Source organism: Rattus norvegicus, chromosome 12 (assembly GCF_021556685.1).
Source record: "Rattus norvegicus strain SHRSP/BbbUtx chromosome 12, alternate assembly SHRSP_T2T, whole genome shotgun sequence".
Lineage (NCBI taxonomy): Eukaryota > Metazoa > Chordata > Mammalia > Rodentia > Muridae > Rattus > Rattus norvegicus.
This window is the reverse complement of record NC_141545.1, coordinates 42,052,172-42,068,224: the sequence shown is the minus strand read 5'-3', so window position 1 is coordinate 42,068,224 and position 16,053 is coordinate 42,052,172. Positions and strand designations below refer to the sequence as shown.

At 47.1% G+C, this 16,053-nt stretch overlaps 2 protein-coding genes across 20 annotated transcripts in view; one reads left to right on the top strand and one right to left on the bottom strand.

Moving 5' to 3' along the window:
* Positions 1–8,683, top strand: part of Tmem116 (transmembrane protein 116) — a 67,525-nt gene extending 58,842 nt beyond the window's left edge. For 17 of the 19 annotated variants that reach the window (XR_015634161.1, XR_015634157.1, XR_015634159.1 and 14 more), the window contains one exon: positions 8,571–8,683. Coding sequence is in view for 13 of the 19 variants with exons in the window: in XM_087579391.1 (XP_087435517.1) it covers positions 8,571–8,600 (30 nt within the window). In the remaining 6 variants the exon portion in view is untranslated. Of the gene's footprint in view, positions 1–1,175; positions 1,358–8,570 lie in introns of those variants that run through there. The other 2 variants (XR_015634153.1, XR_015634152.1) reach the window with 1 other exon arrangement.
* Positions 8,684–10,436: 1,753 nt separating this feature from the next.
* Positions 10,437–13,409, bottom strand: Adam1a (ADAM metallopeptidase domain 1a). Its single transcript, NM_020078.2, is given in 1 exon segment — positions 10,437–13,409. A coding segment is annotated over 1 exon segment (2,370 nt). The 5' UTR covers positions 13,066–13,409; the 3' UTR covers positions 10,437–10,695.
* Positions 13,410–16,053: the final 2,644 nt, after the last annotated feature.

The window sequence follows — 16,053 nt, the reverse complement described above, 5'->3', positions numbered from 1 at the left end:
CAAAACCCTTGGAGCTGGAGTTTCAGACAGTAGTGGGCTGTCATGTGGGTGCTGGGAACCAAACCTGTATCTTCTACAAGAACAAGTGCTCTTAACTCCTGAGCATCTCTCCTCTCAGACCCTCACTTCAGCCATAGCAGTGACTCAGATCTGTAAGTACAAAGCGTTTTTCCACTCTGCGGTCCTCGCATCAGCCTTTGATTTTTTTTTTAAAGATCTATTTATTTTATGTATGTGAGTACACTGTAGCTATCTTCAGACACCAGAAGAGGGCATCAGATCCCATTACAGATGGTTGTGAGCCACCATGTGGTTGCTGGGATTTGAACTCAGGACCTCTGGAAGAGCAGTCAGTGCTCTTAACCGCTGAGCCATCTCTCCAGCCCCCTCTTATGGTTTTTATTGCAGAAATTTTTTATTACTTTTGTGAAATCTACACTTAAGGGTCTGGAGAGATGGCTCAGCTGTGAAGAGCACACAGGTTGCTCTTCTAGAAGACTCCAGTCTGATCCCCCAGCCCCTACAGTCAGCTCACAACCCCCTGTAGCCCCAGGTCCAAGGCTCCACTGCCCTCTGTGGCTTCTGTGTGTACCGCATGCACACGACACACAAATATACATACAGGCACAATACCCACACACATAAAGTCAAAATAAACCTCAAAAAATATTTTAACACTTCAGGGCTGGAGAGATGGCTCAGGGGTTAAGAGCACTGGCTGCTCTTCCAGAGGTCCTGAGTTCAATTCCCAGCAAGCACATGGTGGCACACAACCATTTGTAATGGGATCCGATGCCCTCTTCTGGTGTCTGAAGACAGCCACAGTGTACTTACATAAAATAAATAAATAAAATCTTTTTAAAGAATATTTTAAAATTTCACCCTCACATGTTTTGATGTTTGTAGTAATTCTGGATGAAATGTGTCTCTAGAGTTCACTTTCAACAGTGTTCCTTGTTGTACAAGAGTTGCCCATATCTCTCTATGTTGATCTTAGCGTCCCACTACTTTACTAAATTGATCTTGTCAGTCCTGACAGATTTTCTTCTTTTCCTTCTCTTGAAGGTTTACAGGATTAAAAAGAAAAAAAAAAAAAAAGACTTACGGGGTTGAGGATTTAGCTCAGCAGTAGAGCGCTTGCCTAGCGAGCTCAAGGCCCTGGGTTCGGTCCCCAGCTCCGAAAAAAAGAAAAAAAAAAAAAAAAAGACTTACATGATTGAGTGGGGCATAGCAGCCCATACCTTTAATCCCAGCAGTCAAGAGACAGAGGCAGACTGATCTTTTTGAGTTCAAAGACAGCCTAGTCTTCAGAGTAAGCTCTAGGACAGCCAGGGCTACATAGAGAGACCCTGTCTCCAAATAAAAAAAGAAGAAGAAAAAGAAAATTATAGGGTTAGGGGGTTATAAGTTTTCCCCATTATTATTATTATTATTATTATTATTATTATTATTATTATTATTATTATTATGACGATGACATCTCACCCACATGCACATGTATTTCATGATGACTTCTTATACACACACACACACATATTTCAATCTTCCCCTCCCCTTCTCAGTAATCCCTTCCTCCCTTTTCCCAGCACCCCCTTGACCCCCCTCTCCTGTTCGTTTGCTTTGGTAGTTTCATTGTTTGCCACATGAGGAGACACAAGGACAGAATAGGCAATCACCTCAGTGGTCCTTTGTTCAACTCTAACATCCTCTCATGGTTAAAAACCCCAGAGAGTGTAGGAATGGAGGGACCATTCCTAGTAGGTAGACTATAGATCAGATCTATACATCAGGGAAACGGAGGAAAATCTCAAAAGCACTCCCACTAAGTTCAGGAACAAAGGGGTCTGCTCTCTCCACTCTCATCAGGGAGAAATGCTTGAAGTCTTAGCTAGAGTCAAAGCATCCTTGTGTGCAGACAAGATTCTGTGTATCAGACTCTCAAAGGCTCGAGCAGAAAGCTCTCAGACCTGATGGACACTTTCAGTAAGGTGCTAGGCCAGACAGTTCACACACAGAAATCAGCAGCCTTCCAATGTATCAGTGACAGTCACACTGGGGGGAAATCATAGAAATAATCCCAGTCCCAATCACCCAGAAGATACCTTGGAGTAAATTCTCTGCAATGAGAAATATCTATCTAGAGACCAGCTTTGACTATGGACTTGAGTTCTAGGCCAGGCAAGGTTACGTAGTGAGACCCTGACTCAAAACAAAACAAAACTGGGAAATACTAAAAATGGGGCTGGGTGGATAACTCCTCAGTTAAGAACACTGCTATTCTTGCAGAGTGCTCAAGTTCCACTCCCAGGACCAATATGGTAGCTCGCAGCCATTTGTCATTCCAGTTGAGGGGCTCTGATGCCCTCCTCAGCACCAGCCGTACAAGTTTAAGTATGTACATACAAGCAAGACATTCATGCATACAGAAAAACACTTAACCATCTAAAACTAGAAAGTTTTAAACACAAAATTTCGGGTGATATGCACTGAAAAAACAAGCCAATTTTTGTCTTTCACAGTGAAAGAAATCTGATAACCACACTGGGTCCTGCAGCCACCTCACACTTCTCTTCTTTGACTTGGCATCGTATAATAGGTACCAGTGGCCCGGCACAGGGGTGAGGGTGCCCACTGCCAATCGGATGGCCTGAGATTGATATCCAGGCCTTGGTACCCACACCCCCGCCACACACACACAGAGACCATACATGACCATACATACTGCTTAAGGGCTGAGATATTAGACAAGCTTTAGTTCACTGTCACAGCATGCAACATGAAAGGCCACATTCTGTTCTCTGTTCCTAGTGAGGCCACCCTTAAGCCAGGGCCAGACCTCAGCTGCCAAGGACAAGCCTCCACTTGGAGAGGGGATCTGAGGAAGGGTTTCTGGAAGCAGTGAAATAAATGACCCAAAGTCAAATCATAGGGAACAAGTTGACAGCCTGTGTTTGGCTCGAGATGGATCCCTAGACAGTTTTCTGTAGACCGCCCTTCCTTCTGTAATCTGCTCTAGATAACTTCCTGTTAGAGACAGCTCCCTGCTAGAGACAGCTGTCTCATGCAAGAAAAAAAAATTCGAAATACTCTCTGGATAGCTCAAATCAAATCAAAGTCAGAAATGCTGCTAGAGAAAATTCTTAGACTTTCAGACAAAGTCGGAAATATTGTTAGAAAAATTATAAAGGTAATTCTTGGGTTTTTTTTTAAAGATCTATTTATTTATTACATACACAGTGTTCTGCATCTATAGCTGCTTGACAGAAGAGGGCACCAGATCTTACTATAGATGGCTGTGAGCCACCATGTGGTTGCTGGGAATTGAACTCAGGACCTCTGGAAGAGCAGTCAGTGCTCTCAACCTCTGAGCCATCTCTCCAGCCCTTGGGTTTATTTTTTTATCATAATCAGACAGCTTTCTCTCTGGATATCTCCTGACAGACCATAGAGATAGCTTAGCTCTTGCAGACCAAGGACTAGTCTTTTTTTTTTTTTTTTTTTTTTTTTGGTTCTTTTTTTTCGGAGCTGGGGACCGAACCCAGGGCCTTGCGCTTCCTAGGCAAGCGCTCTACCACTGAGCTAAATCCCCAACCCCATAAGGACCAGTCTTTTATTTACATATCAATTTAGTCATTTATTCCAGGTTCCCTTTTGATTATCCTACAAGTCACCATTCCTTGACCCTTGCCTCTTGATTCTTAGAAAGAGACAGCAAGCACGTTTCTTTAATGTTGCAAAAGAATCCAGAGATCTGCCTACCTTTGTTATGCGCAGACAATAAGATAGCTGGGTGAGATGCCACCCTGAAATTACCATTTCTACCAAGTCTGGGCCTGGACCTAAACTCCTTACGTCCCAAGATGACCTTGAACTCAGGAATCTGCCTGCCTTTCTAAGCACAACTAAAAACTTAGATGAGGGAAGACATTGACCTGTGATTAGCACTCCCTAAATCTCTGTATCTTCTCTCTTAGTATCTTTCTGATAAGCTGGCTCCTAGGGTATCTGCCTTTGTTATTTTAGATCTGTGAGCTCCTTATACAATTCATATTGTGTCCTTATATTTCATAGTTGAGAAATTACATATATAATTTAATATATAATATATACTTATTTATATGAGTATACTGTAGCTGTCGTCAGACACACCAAAAGAGAGCATTGAATCCCATTAAAGATAGTTGTGAACCACCACATGGTTGCTGGGAATTGAACTCAGGACCTCTGGAAGAACAGTCAGTGCTCTTATCTGCTAAGTCATCTCTCCAGACCTAAATAATATATTTTTGAACTCAGGTTTTCAGCGTTCTTTCCCACAGCCTTAAGGGCTATCTTGAAGGTCTCTTACCATTTTTGCTAAGGACATAGCCACACCCTCAACTCCTGGACTTGTGCTGTCTCTGATTATCATGGAGTCCTTAACACTAACAGGGAGAGCATTCATAACCTTGGCAGGGAGAATGTTTCCCCAAGGAGGAATATGAACTAAGACATCAACACTTGTGGAGGCCCACAACCAACTGGCTCTGTTCCAGGGAAGGGAACCATGCATGCTGTCCTGTCCCTGCCATGGTCTAGCTGACTCGGCACTCAGCTTGTAGTCAGGGCCCTTGCCAGTCCCCTTCTGGGCTTTTCCTTGCCTTGGAGTGGTGTACAACACCCTATATGAGAATAAACCTGGCTTGAGTTTTAGGAAGGATGAACCTGGTTCTCAGAGGGACAAGGCTGGGGTCTGCCGCTACCAAGTCTTTTGCCCACAGGCCACTGGAGGGGAGGAGTTCTTGGGTCCTATAGGAACTGGATGCCGGTTTGAGCCTCATCTCATGCTGCTGGTTTGGGGGGAGCAGGGAGGAGCTGGCCTCCCATGAAAAGTGCTGTTGCTGTGGCAGTTGCTGTGCAGGCTTTCCTCACCTGGGAGCCCCAGGACAGGGGCTCTCAGCTCCTCAGTTCTCAGGTCATTCTGGGAATGGTGCTTCCTATAGCGCCCAGGGACAGCTGGCTGTGACAGTTGCAGAGCAAAGCTTCTCTCCAGCGTTTGTGTAAGGAAGAATGGTGAAGAGGGGCATGCCGTTGGCACTGGGAAGGCTCATGGCCAGTGTGGATTTGGTGGCACTGGAAGGGCTTGTGGTCAGTGAGGATTCAGATGTGCTGAGTGGACTGGTTACAAGCCATGGCTGTTTGCTGGCCTCTCATGCACTGTTGTCTTGCTGGGTCTATTGTTGGGTACCTGGGAGGCCTTAGGATTGGCCACAGTAGAAGGTGGTGTGGTTCACAGGCAGCAGTAGTGACTGATCCCGGGCACCTAGAGCCTCTCCCTTGCCTCTGATCCCTTACTCAAAGTGACAGATAATAGAGTGTAGCATGAGTAGAGAAGAGACCCACAGGAGGCCAGAAAGCAGGGAAGCAGTTTACTGTCTGGGTCTCTGGCACAGTGACACAACCAATCCAAGGTAATTTGGATTATGGGGATGATGGAACACGAGTCTGTGGCTGCCTTGGGATGGAAAGAACAAGGATGGGTTTGATAGGTCAGAAAGGAGGCAGGGATGGGGGTGGCAAGAGGAATGCAGGGGGTCTACCTTTGCAGCCAGAGCAGGAAGAGGGGGCAGTGGTAGGGTACAGCCCCCTGGCTGGGTCTAGGACATGGTGTTCACATTCAGGAGTGCTGTGGCCAGTGAGCTGCGGGAAGCAGAGCTGACACTGGGTAATTTGCGCCCTTGCAGAATACCTGTTCTCAGAGAACAAATTATGCCATCTGAATCGTAGCTGACACCAAGACCTGGGAGCCAGTGGGAGCTCATGGAAGTGGTCTGGTTCCTAAGTGCTCAGATGGGGACAGAATATGGCTGTGAGAAACTCAGAGCCTCTCTCCTCTGTTCAAGTCAGTATTGATCATCAGGGTGCACCTTCAGGCGCTTTCAAAAACTTAACCAAATACACTCCACAAAGTAATTGTGGGCTCCCCTGGCACGTTCTTGCTACTTAGCTCTCCAGATAAGCAACTCTCTGGGAGCCCTGAATGTCCTCCGAATAACAGAAGTAGAGGCCCAAGGACCACTGGCTGAAAGGCCTGCGTCAGTGCACATGGCCGGAATGGCTCCTGCAGTGTGTCTTCTTGTGATCCTGCGGTTTCTGTGGTATCTGTTGTAATGTCTGGTTGAGCTAAAGCTTTCTCAGGAGTGCATATGTTGCACCTACATACAAGTAGGTAAAACACTCATACACAAACGATAATTTAAAAATAATTTTAAGTAAAAAATAAAAATCCTGACTTGGAAGGCAGAGTCAAGCAGATCTGATTTCAAGGCCAGCCTGGTCTACAGAGTAAGTTCCAGAACACAGAGAAACCCTGTCTTGAAAAACAAAAAAAGATTTGAGACTTGGTTTTTAAACTTTTAATGTGTGTGTGTATGTGTGTGTGTGTGTGTGTGTGTGTGTGTGTGTGTACACGCATGCATGCCGATGTCTGTCCATGGAAGCTGGAAGAAAGTGTCTGCTCTCTGGAGTGGGGTTACAGGCAGTTGAGGGCTGCCTCAGGTGCTGCATGTTGAACTCAGTCCTTTATGAGAGTGGTGTACACATTTACCACTGTGCCAGCTCAGCAGCCAAGACTAGATTTTTTTTTTTTTTTTTAAGATTTATTTATTCTATGTAAGTACACTGTCGCTGTCTTCAGACACACCAAAAGAGGGCATCAGAGCCCATTACAGATGGTTGTGAGCCACCATGTGGATGCTGGGATTTGAACTCAGGACCTCTGGAAGAGCAGTCGGGTGCTCTTAACCACTGAGCTGTCTCTCCAGCCTCCAAGACTTGATTTTTAACCTATATAATATTTAGAGAACGTACCTCGACGTTCCCTTCTGCTGTTGGAGCACATGTTCTGCACCGTCCTCCGGATCTGTCCTAAGGTGTAATTAGACAGATGCTTCTTCCCTGACTTTCACTGTGGATGATGTATACATTCAGGCAAGTGTGGGGCACTGAAACTTTCCTTTTCGATCCAACAGTATTTGGCATTTGTATTTGAGTGGTTCCATCAGAGGTGCATGTTTACAATTCATATATTTTCTTTTTCTTTTTTCTTTTTTTTTTCTGAAGCTGGGGACCGAACCCAGGGCCTTGCACTTGCTAGGCAAGTGCTCTACCACTGAGCTAAATCCCCAACCCCTATATATTTTCTTGATTAATTTATATTTTTAAACAAAGTTTTAGGTAGCCCAGGTTGGCCTCAAACTATGTAGCCAAGGATGACCTGGGTTTTACAGCCAAGTTGCTGGGGTTACAGCTATGCATCACATCTGGTTTATATGGCTTTGAGGCTTGAACCCGAGGCAAGCACTGAACCAACTGAGTCATACCCTGGGACTTATGTAAGTGTTCACATGTGTGACTTCCTGATGGTGGTTAATGGCCTTTTCCTCTCTAGTGTGGAGCTCCCTGGCTGTTCCATGAAAGGTATTTATGGAGTGACCTAGCAGAATCCTCCCAGCTTCTGTTTACCTACGACGTCCTTTCTCTCTCTTTTGGTTCTGCAGGGTATAGTAGGTTTTTAAAAGACTCTGTGTGTGTGTGTTTATGTAAGTGCTAGGAACCTGACGTGGGTCCTCTGTAAGAGGAGCCAATGTTTTATCCAAGGGCACAGTAATGTGTTGACAAGTCTTCTTTGCCAGGCCTCTGGACTGTACGTTTTTGGTTGAGAAATTGGCCGCCAGGCAGGCAGCTCTTCCTTCACTGTGTGGATCTCACCCTGCTGCTTTAGGATGCTACATTCCGCTTTTGTCACATCATGTATAATGTCTATATTCTGAGATGCATTTCTCACTTGTTTTGTAAGTCTGTATTCTCTGTATCTAAGTTTCCTTCAGATTGTTATTTTCAATTCTTGAACATGTTAAGTTCCTTTCAAGCTGATACTTTCTGGAGCAGTATCACTCCACATTGGAGGTATCCTGGCTCCTTCCCTCTTCTGTCCTCGATAGTCCCCAAGCATAAGTCAGATAGGTTGCACAGACATGCAGGCATCACCCACTCACATTTGACAGCATGACAAAAGCCCACTAATGGAGTAAGACTTTACTGCACCATTCCACTGGAGCATTCCACAAGCAGGGGACCAACTACAGCAATGCAGTCCTCTTTAGGAGCAGGTCTACAGTACTTAAAAGTTCATCAGTGGGCCTGGAGAGGTGGCTCAGAGGTTTAGAGCACTTCCACTGGCTGTCCTTTCAAAGGTTCTGAGTTCAATTCCCAGTAACCACATGGTGGCTCACAACCATCTGTAATGGGATCTGGTGTCCTCTTTTGACATGGAGGCAAACACATGATAACTAAATTCAAAAACAAAGAAGTTATCAGTGGCCTGACTTGCATCTAAAAATCACAGTGGGCACTGGTTGTGGGCCAACTCATGTCCTGTGTGACTGCCCATGGGTGTTGAGACCAAGTGCACAGCTCTGGAGGGTTTGGGTGCTGAAGAGCTACCACGTGCTGGATATGGAGCTGAGAGCATGTGCAGGAACTGGATTCCTGCAGTAAAACTCTAAAAAGACCTTTCTCATGTTTTCCAGAATAATGGTCCCCCACAGTGGATACTGTGACATCTTCCCAGAATCTTCCTCATGCCAGCAACATGGACACGGATGTCCCTCCTCTAGCCACACAGCATTAATCAGCCCCAGAGCTCTCAAAACACATGACTAGCTAGCCTGTCTGCTGACTGCAGACCCGGTCACCTTGCTGCCTAGTGAACACAGCCACTTAACAGGCATCTCAGCCTGAACCCAGCCATGTCTGCTAGCCACACTTGGCCCATCCCAGTTGAAGACCAGCCAGTGAGTGCACGTCTGAGTTCTGCTGCACTCTCTGTGACCCCTCTGTGGGCAAATCCTTTTAGCTTTCGGGGGTGTTGTCATATCTCAAGGGATGACAGTGTTCCTAGAGCTTCTCAACTTCCTAATGCTGTGACCTGGAAGGTGGTTTTCCAAGTTGCTTTCATTCCTATTTCATACCTATAACTTTGCTGCAGTTATGAATTACAATGTAAATGTGTGATGTGCAGAGGGGCTTAGGAGACCCCTATGAAAGGCAGCTGTAGGCCGAGGTTGAGAACCACCGCTAAGACCTAGATCCTACTGTAAGATCCGTCACGCTCAACACCAGCATCATCCTCTACTTGGCAAAGCAAAGCAAGAGCAGATAACGTTCTGTAACTACACGATGAATTGCACATTTATTTTATTTTTCTGAGACAAGACAGGTTTGTTTGTGTAATTTTGGCTGTCCTGAAACTGACAGAAATGTAGTTCTCTACATAGACCAGGATGGCCTTGAACTCACCTGCCTCAGCCTCCAAGTGCAGGCTTATGAGCCACCACCAACCTGCTGAATTGCACACTTTTATCCTAAGGTGTTATTCTGTAGTCCAGGCTGGCCACTGACTGGTGCCAGTACTCCTGCCTTAGTCTCCCTAGGTGGAGATCACAGGCATGAGACGCCATATTTGACTGGGAACTAGATCTAGGGCATTGCATGTGCTAGGTAAGAACAGCACCACTGTTCTCTATTCACAGCTAATGGGTTAGTTTCAAGATGCTTTTAAAATGATCAGATGGTGCAGGGGGTTCTTGCTACATCTCAGTATCTAATTAAGGACTGATCGGGACAGTCAGACTCATCAAATGTTCTTCCTTTTTACTGAAGGGAGGGAAAGGCGCAGTGACAGTGTAGGCTGTGGGGTGGGGTACCCGCCACAGGCTCTTCCTGCCTGTCTCTGAGGAGAGGTATTAAACCTGTCACACAGAAGGAATTGTGCTTTGTCCTAGCTCTGTGCCTCAGAGGTAACCATCTTCCCACTGCAGACCTTGCACGTGCAGACACTGGCAACCAGGCTGGAGGGGGAGAAAGCGATGCTCAGTGTAGCAGACCAGGGTCAGTTCCCAGCCAGCACTCACACGACAGCTCACAACTGTCTGTGACTCCATTTCCACAGGAGCCCACATCTGGCCTCTATGGGCCCAAGGTACACAACTTGTTCACATACACATATCCAGGCAAATATTCACACATACAAAAGAAAAGGAAATAAATTTTAAAAATCAAATTCAATAGAAAAGCAGGGAAATGTAAGTGTTGCACACCGGAGCTCAGCGCTGGCTGGGGTTGTTGCCGAGGCTGCCCAGTGCTTGCCAAGTGCCTGAGATCGAGTTAGGAGGAAGGGGGCACACACCCTTATTCCCAGCACTTGGGAGGCAGATGCAGGAGGATTCCTGTGCCTTTGAGGCCTGCCTTGTTTACAGAGTGGGTCCCAGGACAGCCTTCTGGGATTTGAAACAGAGAAACCCTGTCTCCAAAACCAAACAAAAAAAACTCTAAAGATCACACAGGATGAGGGTGAGTAATCTGGAATAATGCTTCATCTGAAGCGGGGGAAAAAAGGCCTTGTTATTCATGTTTATTTAAAATGACTTGTATTTTATGAACAGTAGCTGACAGGGCAAGTTAGAACATTTAGATCCCATAAAAACTTTCACACGATAATACCAGTTGTTACGGTAGAGAAGAGCAACACAAGTGTATATACAACACATTACAGTAAACAGTGTGCATGCAACAAGCCCTAAAAACCACGGAGGAAAAACTGCCCCGCAAACACACGGCCTCGGTAGCAACAGCCCACGAGGAGGTCTGCGGACGTCAGTCGGACTCGGACTCTGAGGACGAGGTTGTGCTTGAAGACCCTGGAGACACTGCCTCTTGTACTTCAGACCAGAGGTAGGCGATGAGCATTAGACAGCACAGCAGGACAATAAGGAAGATGGGGACCACAAGCACCACCACTTTGAGGTTGATCTCCTCATCCTCCATCCTCGAATCCGGACTCTCCCCAACTCCAAAAAGACTCAAGTTTCGGTCAGCTGGCTTCCCGACAGGACCACTGTCCACACTCCCCCCATTTCCTCCACTGCTGCAGTCAGGAGGGGAGAAGCCAGCATCACAGTGACAGTGTTTGAAGTTGTTGCACACTCCATTCCCATGACACATTTCCTGTGGATGACAGTCATACTGGAGCGTGGCATGACCGGTGCAGATGGACTCCATGCAGACTTTTTTTGGGGCACAGTAGGTACCGCCCTGCACGTCACCGTAATCAGGGATGTCAGTGACGTTATAGGCATCCATGCTCCAACACCAGTCATCTCCGTAAGGAATCTGGAGGAGTGAGTGTAGGGGCTTGACTTGGGGCAAGTATCTAACATCCGTGCATACCAACTTCCCACAAAATATATCCTCATTGGAACATGCTTCATATTTTAGGTTAGCCGAGGTGGGATGGCCACAGTTTCCAAACCGGTTGGCTTTAGTATTAACTGAAATGTAACACTCCTCGGGGGCCGATCTTGCAGGATACCCATAGATCCTTGCACATTGCTTATCAGGGTTCTTACACAAACCCCCAGAGCAGTAATAAATCCTATCGCACTGCGTGCCGTCCTGCATGTAGCTGTTTGCAGGGCATTCTCCAGTAATGCCATTGCAGTACTCGGGAAGGTCACATACATCCTCAGCAGGACGACATAAGGTCCCTTTCTTCTTGAATGTACATTTGTAGCAGCAGAGTCCCTCACTGCACTGCGCACCCACCTTCAGTGTACATGTTGGCTCACAGCATGGGTGACTGTCACAGGCATTACCACAGTCACACTCCTCCGACTCCTCTACCACACCGTTTCCACAATGGGCATCTCTGCGCTTGTGGCTCTGGTGCCAAGGCCGGTCAAGCAGGCAGGCCCCTCTGTGGTCATGGAGGAAACGGAGGAAGTGGTCAGAGCTGCAGTTGCTGAAGCCACTGGTCTTACTGATCATCTCATGCATGAGGCAGAGGTGCTTAGGACCACAGGTGCAGCCTGGGCGGTCGTGCCGGATACCCAGGTTGTGCCCAAGCTCGTGGGCCATGAGCGCCGCAAACAGGAGGACATCCTCATGATGGAAGGCCTCCACGGCCGCCGCAAACCCGCCTGAACAGGCACCATCGAGAAACGCCTGGCCCTCGTTCGCTCCTGGGCGATGCCCGACGATCAAGTGTGCCACATCGTGCCTGACCCGGCCCATGAGTTTCTCCTGTCTCCACAAGTTGAAATTCCTCAGTGTAGCCTGCAGGTCCACTGGGACCTCTATCGGGTCCCCCTCTGTCCAGATCTCCAGGCCCACCAGCACCACCTCTGTGTTTATTCCCCTAGTGAAGCTGTTGGCCAGAGCAATGATGTCCACTACCGCCTGGACCGTCGTGTTGACATCACTGCCCCACATCTGGAAGCGCTGGTGGTTGACCACGACAAACATCTCCACATACTTGGCGTGTGACCACAAGTCAGACAGAGCCAGCAGCTCATCGGTCTTGCTGCTCCCTTGTCGCTGGCTGGAGTCCCCCAGGCTGTCTGTAGGAGTGACATTGCAGAGGACCACAGGCTGGTGCGCCATGGTATAGAGGATGTGCTCAAAGTCTGTGGAAAAGAGCAGGGGCTCGATGCCATAGGCTGTTTCCTCTTTGATCAAGACCCCCCTGAGGCCTGAACAGATGCTGACAGAAACAAAGGAGCCTGGCACCCCTTCTATGTGGCCTTCATAGTGGCAGGCCTGGGAGAGGAGGGGCACTTCTTGCCCCAGGATACCATGGTGGTAGCTGTAGACCGGGAAGTTCCTCTCAGAGTAGTGTCCCTTTACCTCGAGGTGAAGCAGCTGCTTTTGGCCTTGCATCAACAGCACGTAGGACAACTTCCCTCCAGGATCGTCACTCCCCTGGCCTGGCAGTCTCTCGGGGATGACCGTCTCATAGGAAGAGTCATATACAGATCCTAGGTCACAGAGCGTGCTCGGGAGAAAAATCAGTAGCACCAAGATCCCTGCTCTAACAGATGCGTGTCCTGGCACTAGTCGTAGACCCAGGTTCCAATGCCGTGCAGCCCAGATGTGAGGGGGCACCTTAGCTTCTTTTAAGGCTCCTTGCTGGATCTGTGGAGAACACAGCGTGGACGCACTCCTGCTCGCTGATGCTGCCACTGACATGGTTCAAACAAACTGTGGATAGCGTAGGATCTATGTCCATCAGTGGCAACTCACTGCTTTCCCAGACCCAAGCCTGTCCCTTAAGGGGTGCTCCCCTGCGTGAATCCTCTGGCCTCAGGCGGTATCTCTGGTCTTATTTTTCTCCTGGCCTCGTTGGTTATGTGCAGCACAGGGACTTTTGTCAAGTGGAAGAGCTCCAGTGTGGCTTAAGTTCCTTTGACGCTCATGGAGACGAGCCCTGTGTCTACGTGACTCGCTGGTGCTGTACGTCAGAACATCGCTCATCCTCCACAGGTCATGATGGACACCCCTTGACACGCTAACCTGCTCATGCTTTCAGACTCAACATTCTGCAGGGATGCGGGGGAGGGGACAGAGTTCTCTGAACAATTAAGAGTTCTCTGTTGTCCTGCCTCGTTCCTCATTCTTACAGTAGTCACGCTGGAGGCAGAGCTTCTACTTCTGACTGCCTGATTCCTTTCGCTGGCACACACGCACACGCACACACAGACCACACAGTATTTAGATGTTCTACTTTACCTTATCCTCCTGTCTACCAAGTGAATTTTGTCATTTAAACACGAGCCTTCTCTATGGAAGTTTTTCTAAGGCATAAGTGTTATATGATTTTATTTTTACTACAGGAATATACTAGAGCCTGAAATCTAAGTTAGTTCTCCCAGTGGTCTCACCATGAAATAAAGTCAGACTGGTAACTCTAGTTACACAACAAAGATGAACGTGGGCTCTGGAAGGACTCAGACGCCCACACTGTGTGACCACAGTTGGCTTGCACTGCCCATGCAAGCCTCCCGTCTGTGTTCTTCCTGTGGCCAGCACTACCCGTCAGAAGGACAACAGAGCTTGTGTGCACACCGTTCTTCCCCCATTTCTCATTCCATGCACCTAAGAACTAATTAAAACGGTCTTCCACGTAGCACAGAAATAATTTTATATTACAAGCCAAATATTTACAACATGAATCATAAAAGGTGTGACTGCAGGTAACACATGGGATTGGAGAAATGCCCTCCTTAATTCAGAAAGGTGGTACATTTCTGTAATCCCAATCCCGGAGACAGAGACAGGAGAATCACAAGTTCAAGGCCCACATGGTCTTTGTATGAGTTCTGAGCCAGCCAGAGATACAAAGACCTTCTCTCAAAAAACAAGGCCAGCCCCCTGCCCCCCCTCCCGCCCCAAAGAAAAAGTCATCAAGAGTATATATCCGGGCTGGAGAGATGGCTCAGTGGTTAAGAACACTGACTGCTCTTCCAGAGGTCCTGAGTTCAAATCCCAGCAACCACATGGTGGCTCACAACCATCTGTAATGGGATCTGATGCCCTCTTCTGGTGTGTCTGAAGAGAGTTACAGTGTACTTATATATGATAAATAAATCTTTAAAAAAAATTTTTTTAAAAAGTATATCAGGGGTTGGGGATTTAGCTCAGTGGTAGAGCGCTTGCCTAGCGAGCGCAAGTCCCTGGGTTCGGTCCCCAGCTCCGAAGGAAAAAAAAAAAAAAAAAAGTATATCAACTCCTGGCATCTACCCTCGGCCAGAGAGGCTTACTTCCTATCATACAGCATTGTCATTTAGCAGGAAATGCCCACTGTCGCTTCAGACTCACTAGCAACGGACGGGAACAGAGGCCCCTCAGCTGCACTGACCGTCTCCCACGAAGTCATTCAGAGCCTCTTCCAAGTCCCTGCTCTGCAAACCAGCAAAGCTATTTCACTGCTTCTGTGTCAGAATTAATAAATATAACAAAGGTTAAGGCAATAATGGAAAAACAGCCTACTCTTTAAACTTAAAAATGTGTAATTATTCTCAAATAGAAACTCATTTTCTTCTGATGCACAAAATCTGATTAAAATCTTTTGACTTCTTTACCAACGATACATTCTTTCAACTTGTTCTTTCTCACATGTATAAAGAACAAAACTGGGGGCTGGAGAGATGGCTCAGTGGTTAAGAGCACTGACAGCCCTTCCAGAGGTCCTGAGTTCAATTCCCAGCAACCACATGGTGGCTCACAACCATCTGTAATGAGATCTGGTGCCCTCTTCTGCCCTGCAGGTGTACATGCACACAGAATGCTGTATATATAATAAATCTTAAACAAAACAAAATATAACTCTTAAAAAAGCAATCCTTATGGCGACATTTTAAAAAATGAAAATTGGTGGCTGCACAGGCCTTGGTCCTAGTACTGCAGAGGCAGAGCAGGTGGACCTGAGTTCAAGGCCAGCCTGGTCTACGGAACAAGTTCCAGGAAAGACAGTGTTACAGAGAAACCCTGCAAAAACAAAACTAAAAACAAACACTGGAGCAGCATTTTCCTGTGGCCTCCCAGACATGGGAGCAGCCGTAACGGTGGTGAGACGGAGTGTCTGAGTGACAAGCAATGGTCTCAACGAGCAGGCTTAGGCAGACTGGAGACAACAGCCTGCTCCTTTACTGGAGCTGTTCTTTTAATGTTTCCACAGACAGCATTGGTAAGCAGGCAGGAAATTACCAGGAATAGAAAGGTTTAGCTTCCAGCTAGGGGTAGATTTTGTATTATTATTAGCAAAAATGACTAATGTTAAAACATAATTTACTTCCGGCCTAGAAATTTATAGACCAAACTGTGCCCTGACTTACCCGAGTGCCCGATCACAAACAGGGAGTTACCGTTTAGGGGGCTTTGTCCAGGTGAGTGACAAGAGCTAGGGCAAGGGTTTTTGCTGCGACCAGATGCATTTAGCTTAAAGCTGCTGAGAGACATGCCAGGCTCAGAGGAAAGCAGCCTTGAAGATGCACGTCGGTCAGCTGGTTCCAGCCACTCTAATAGTTTGCCGCACTGAAGGGAAAGCATCCTAAGGTTTTACAAGACACCCAAATGACACATTTCAAAGATGAATGCCAGAGCTGGTGTGCCAGTGGTTCCTCTGAAGAGAAGACTCACAGCTAACTTGTCCCCAAGGGAACTGAATTCCAATCCCAG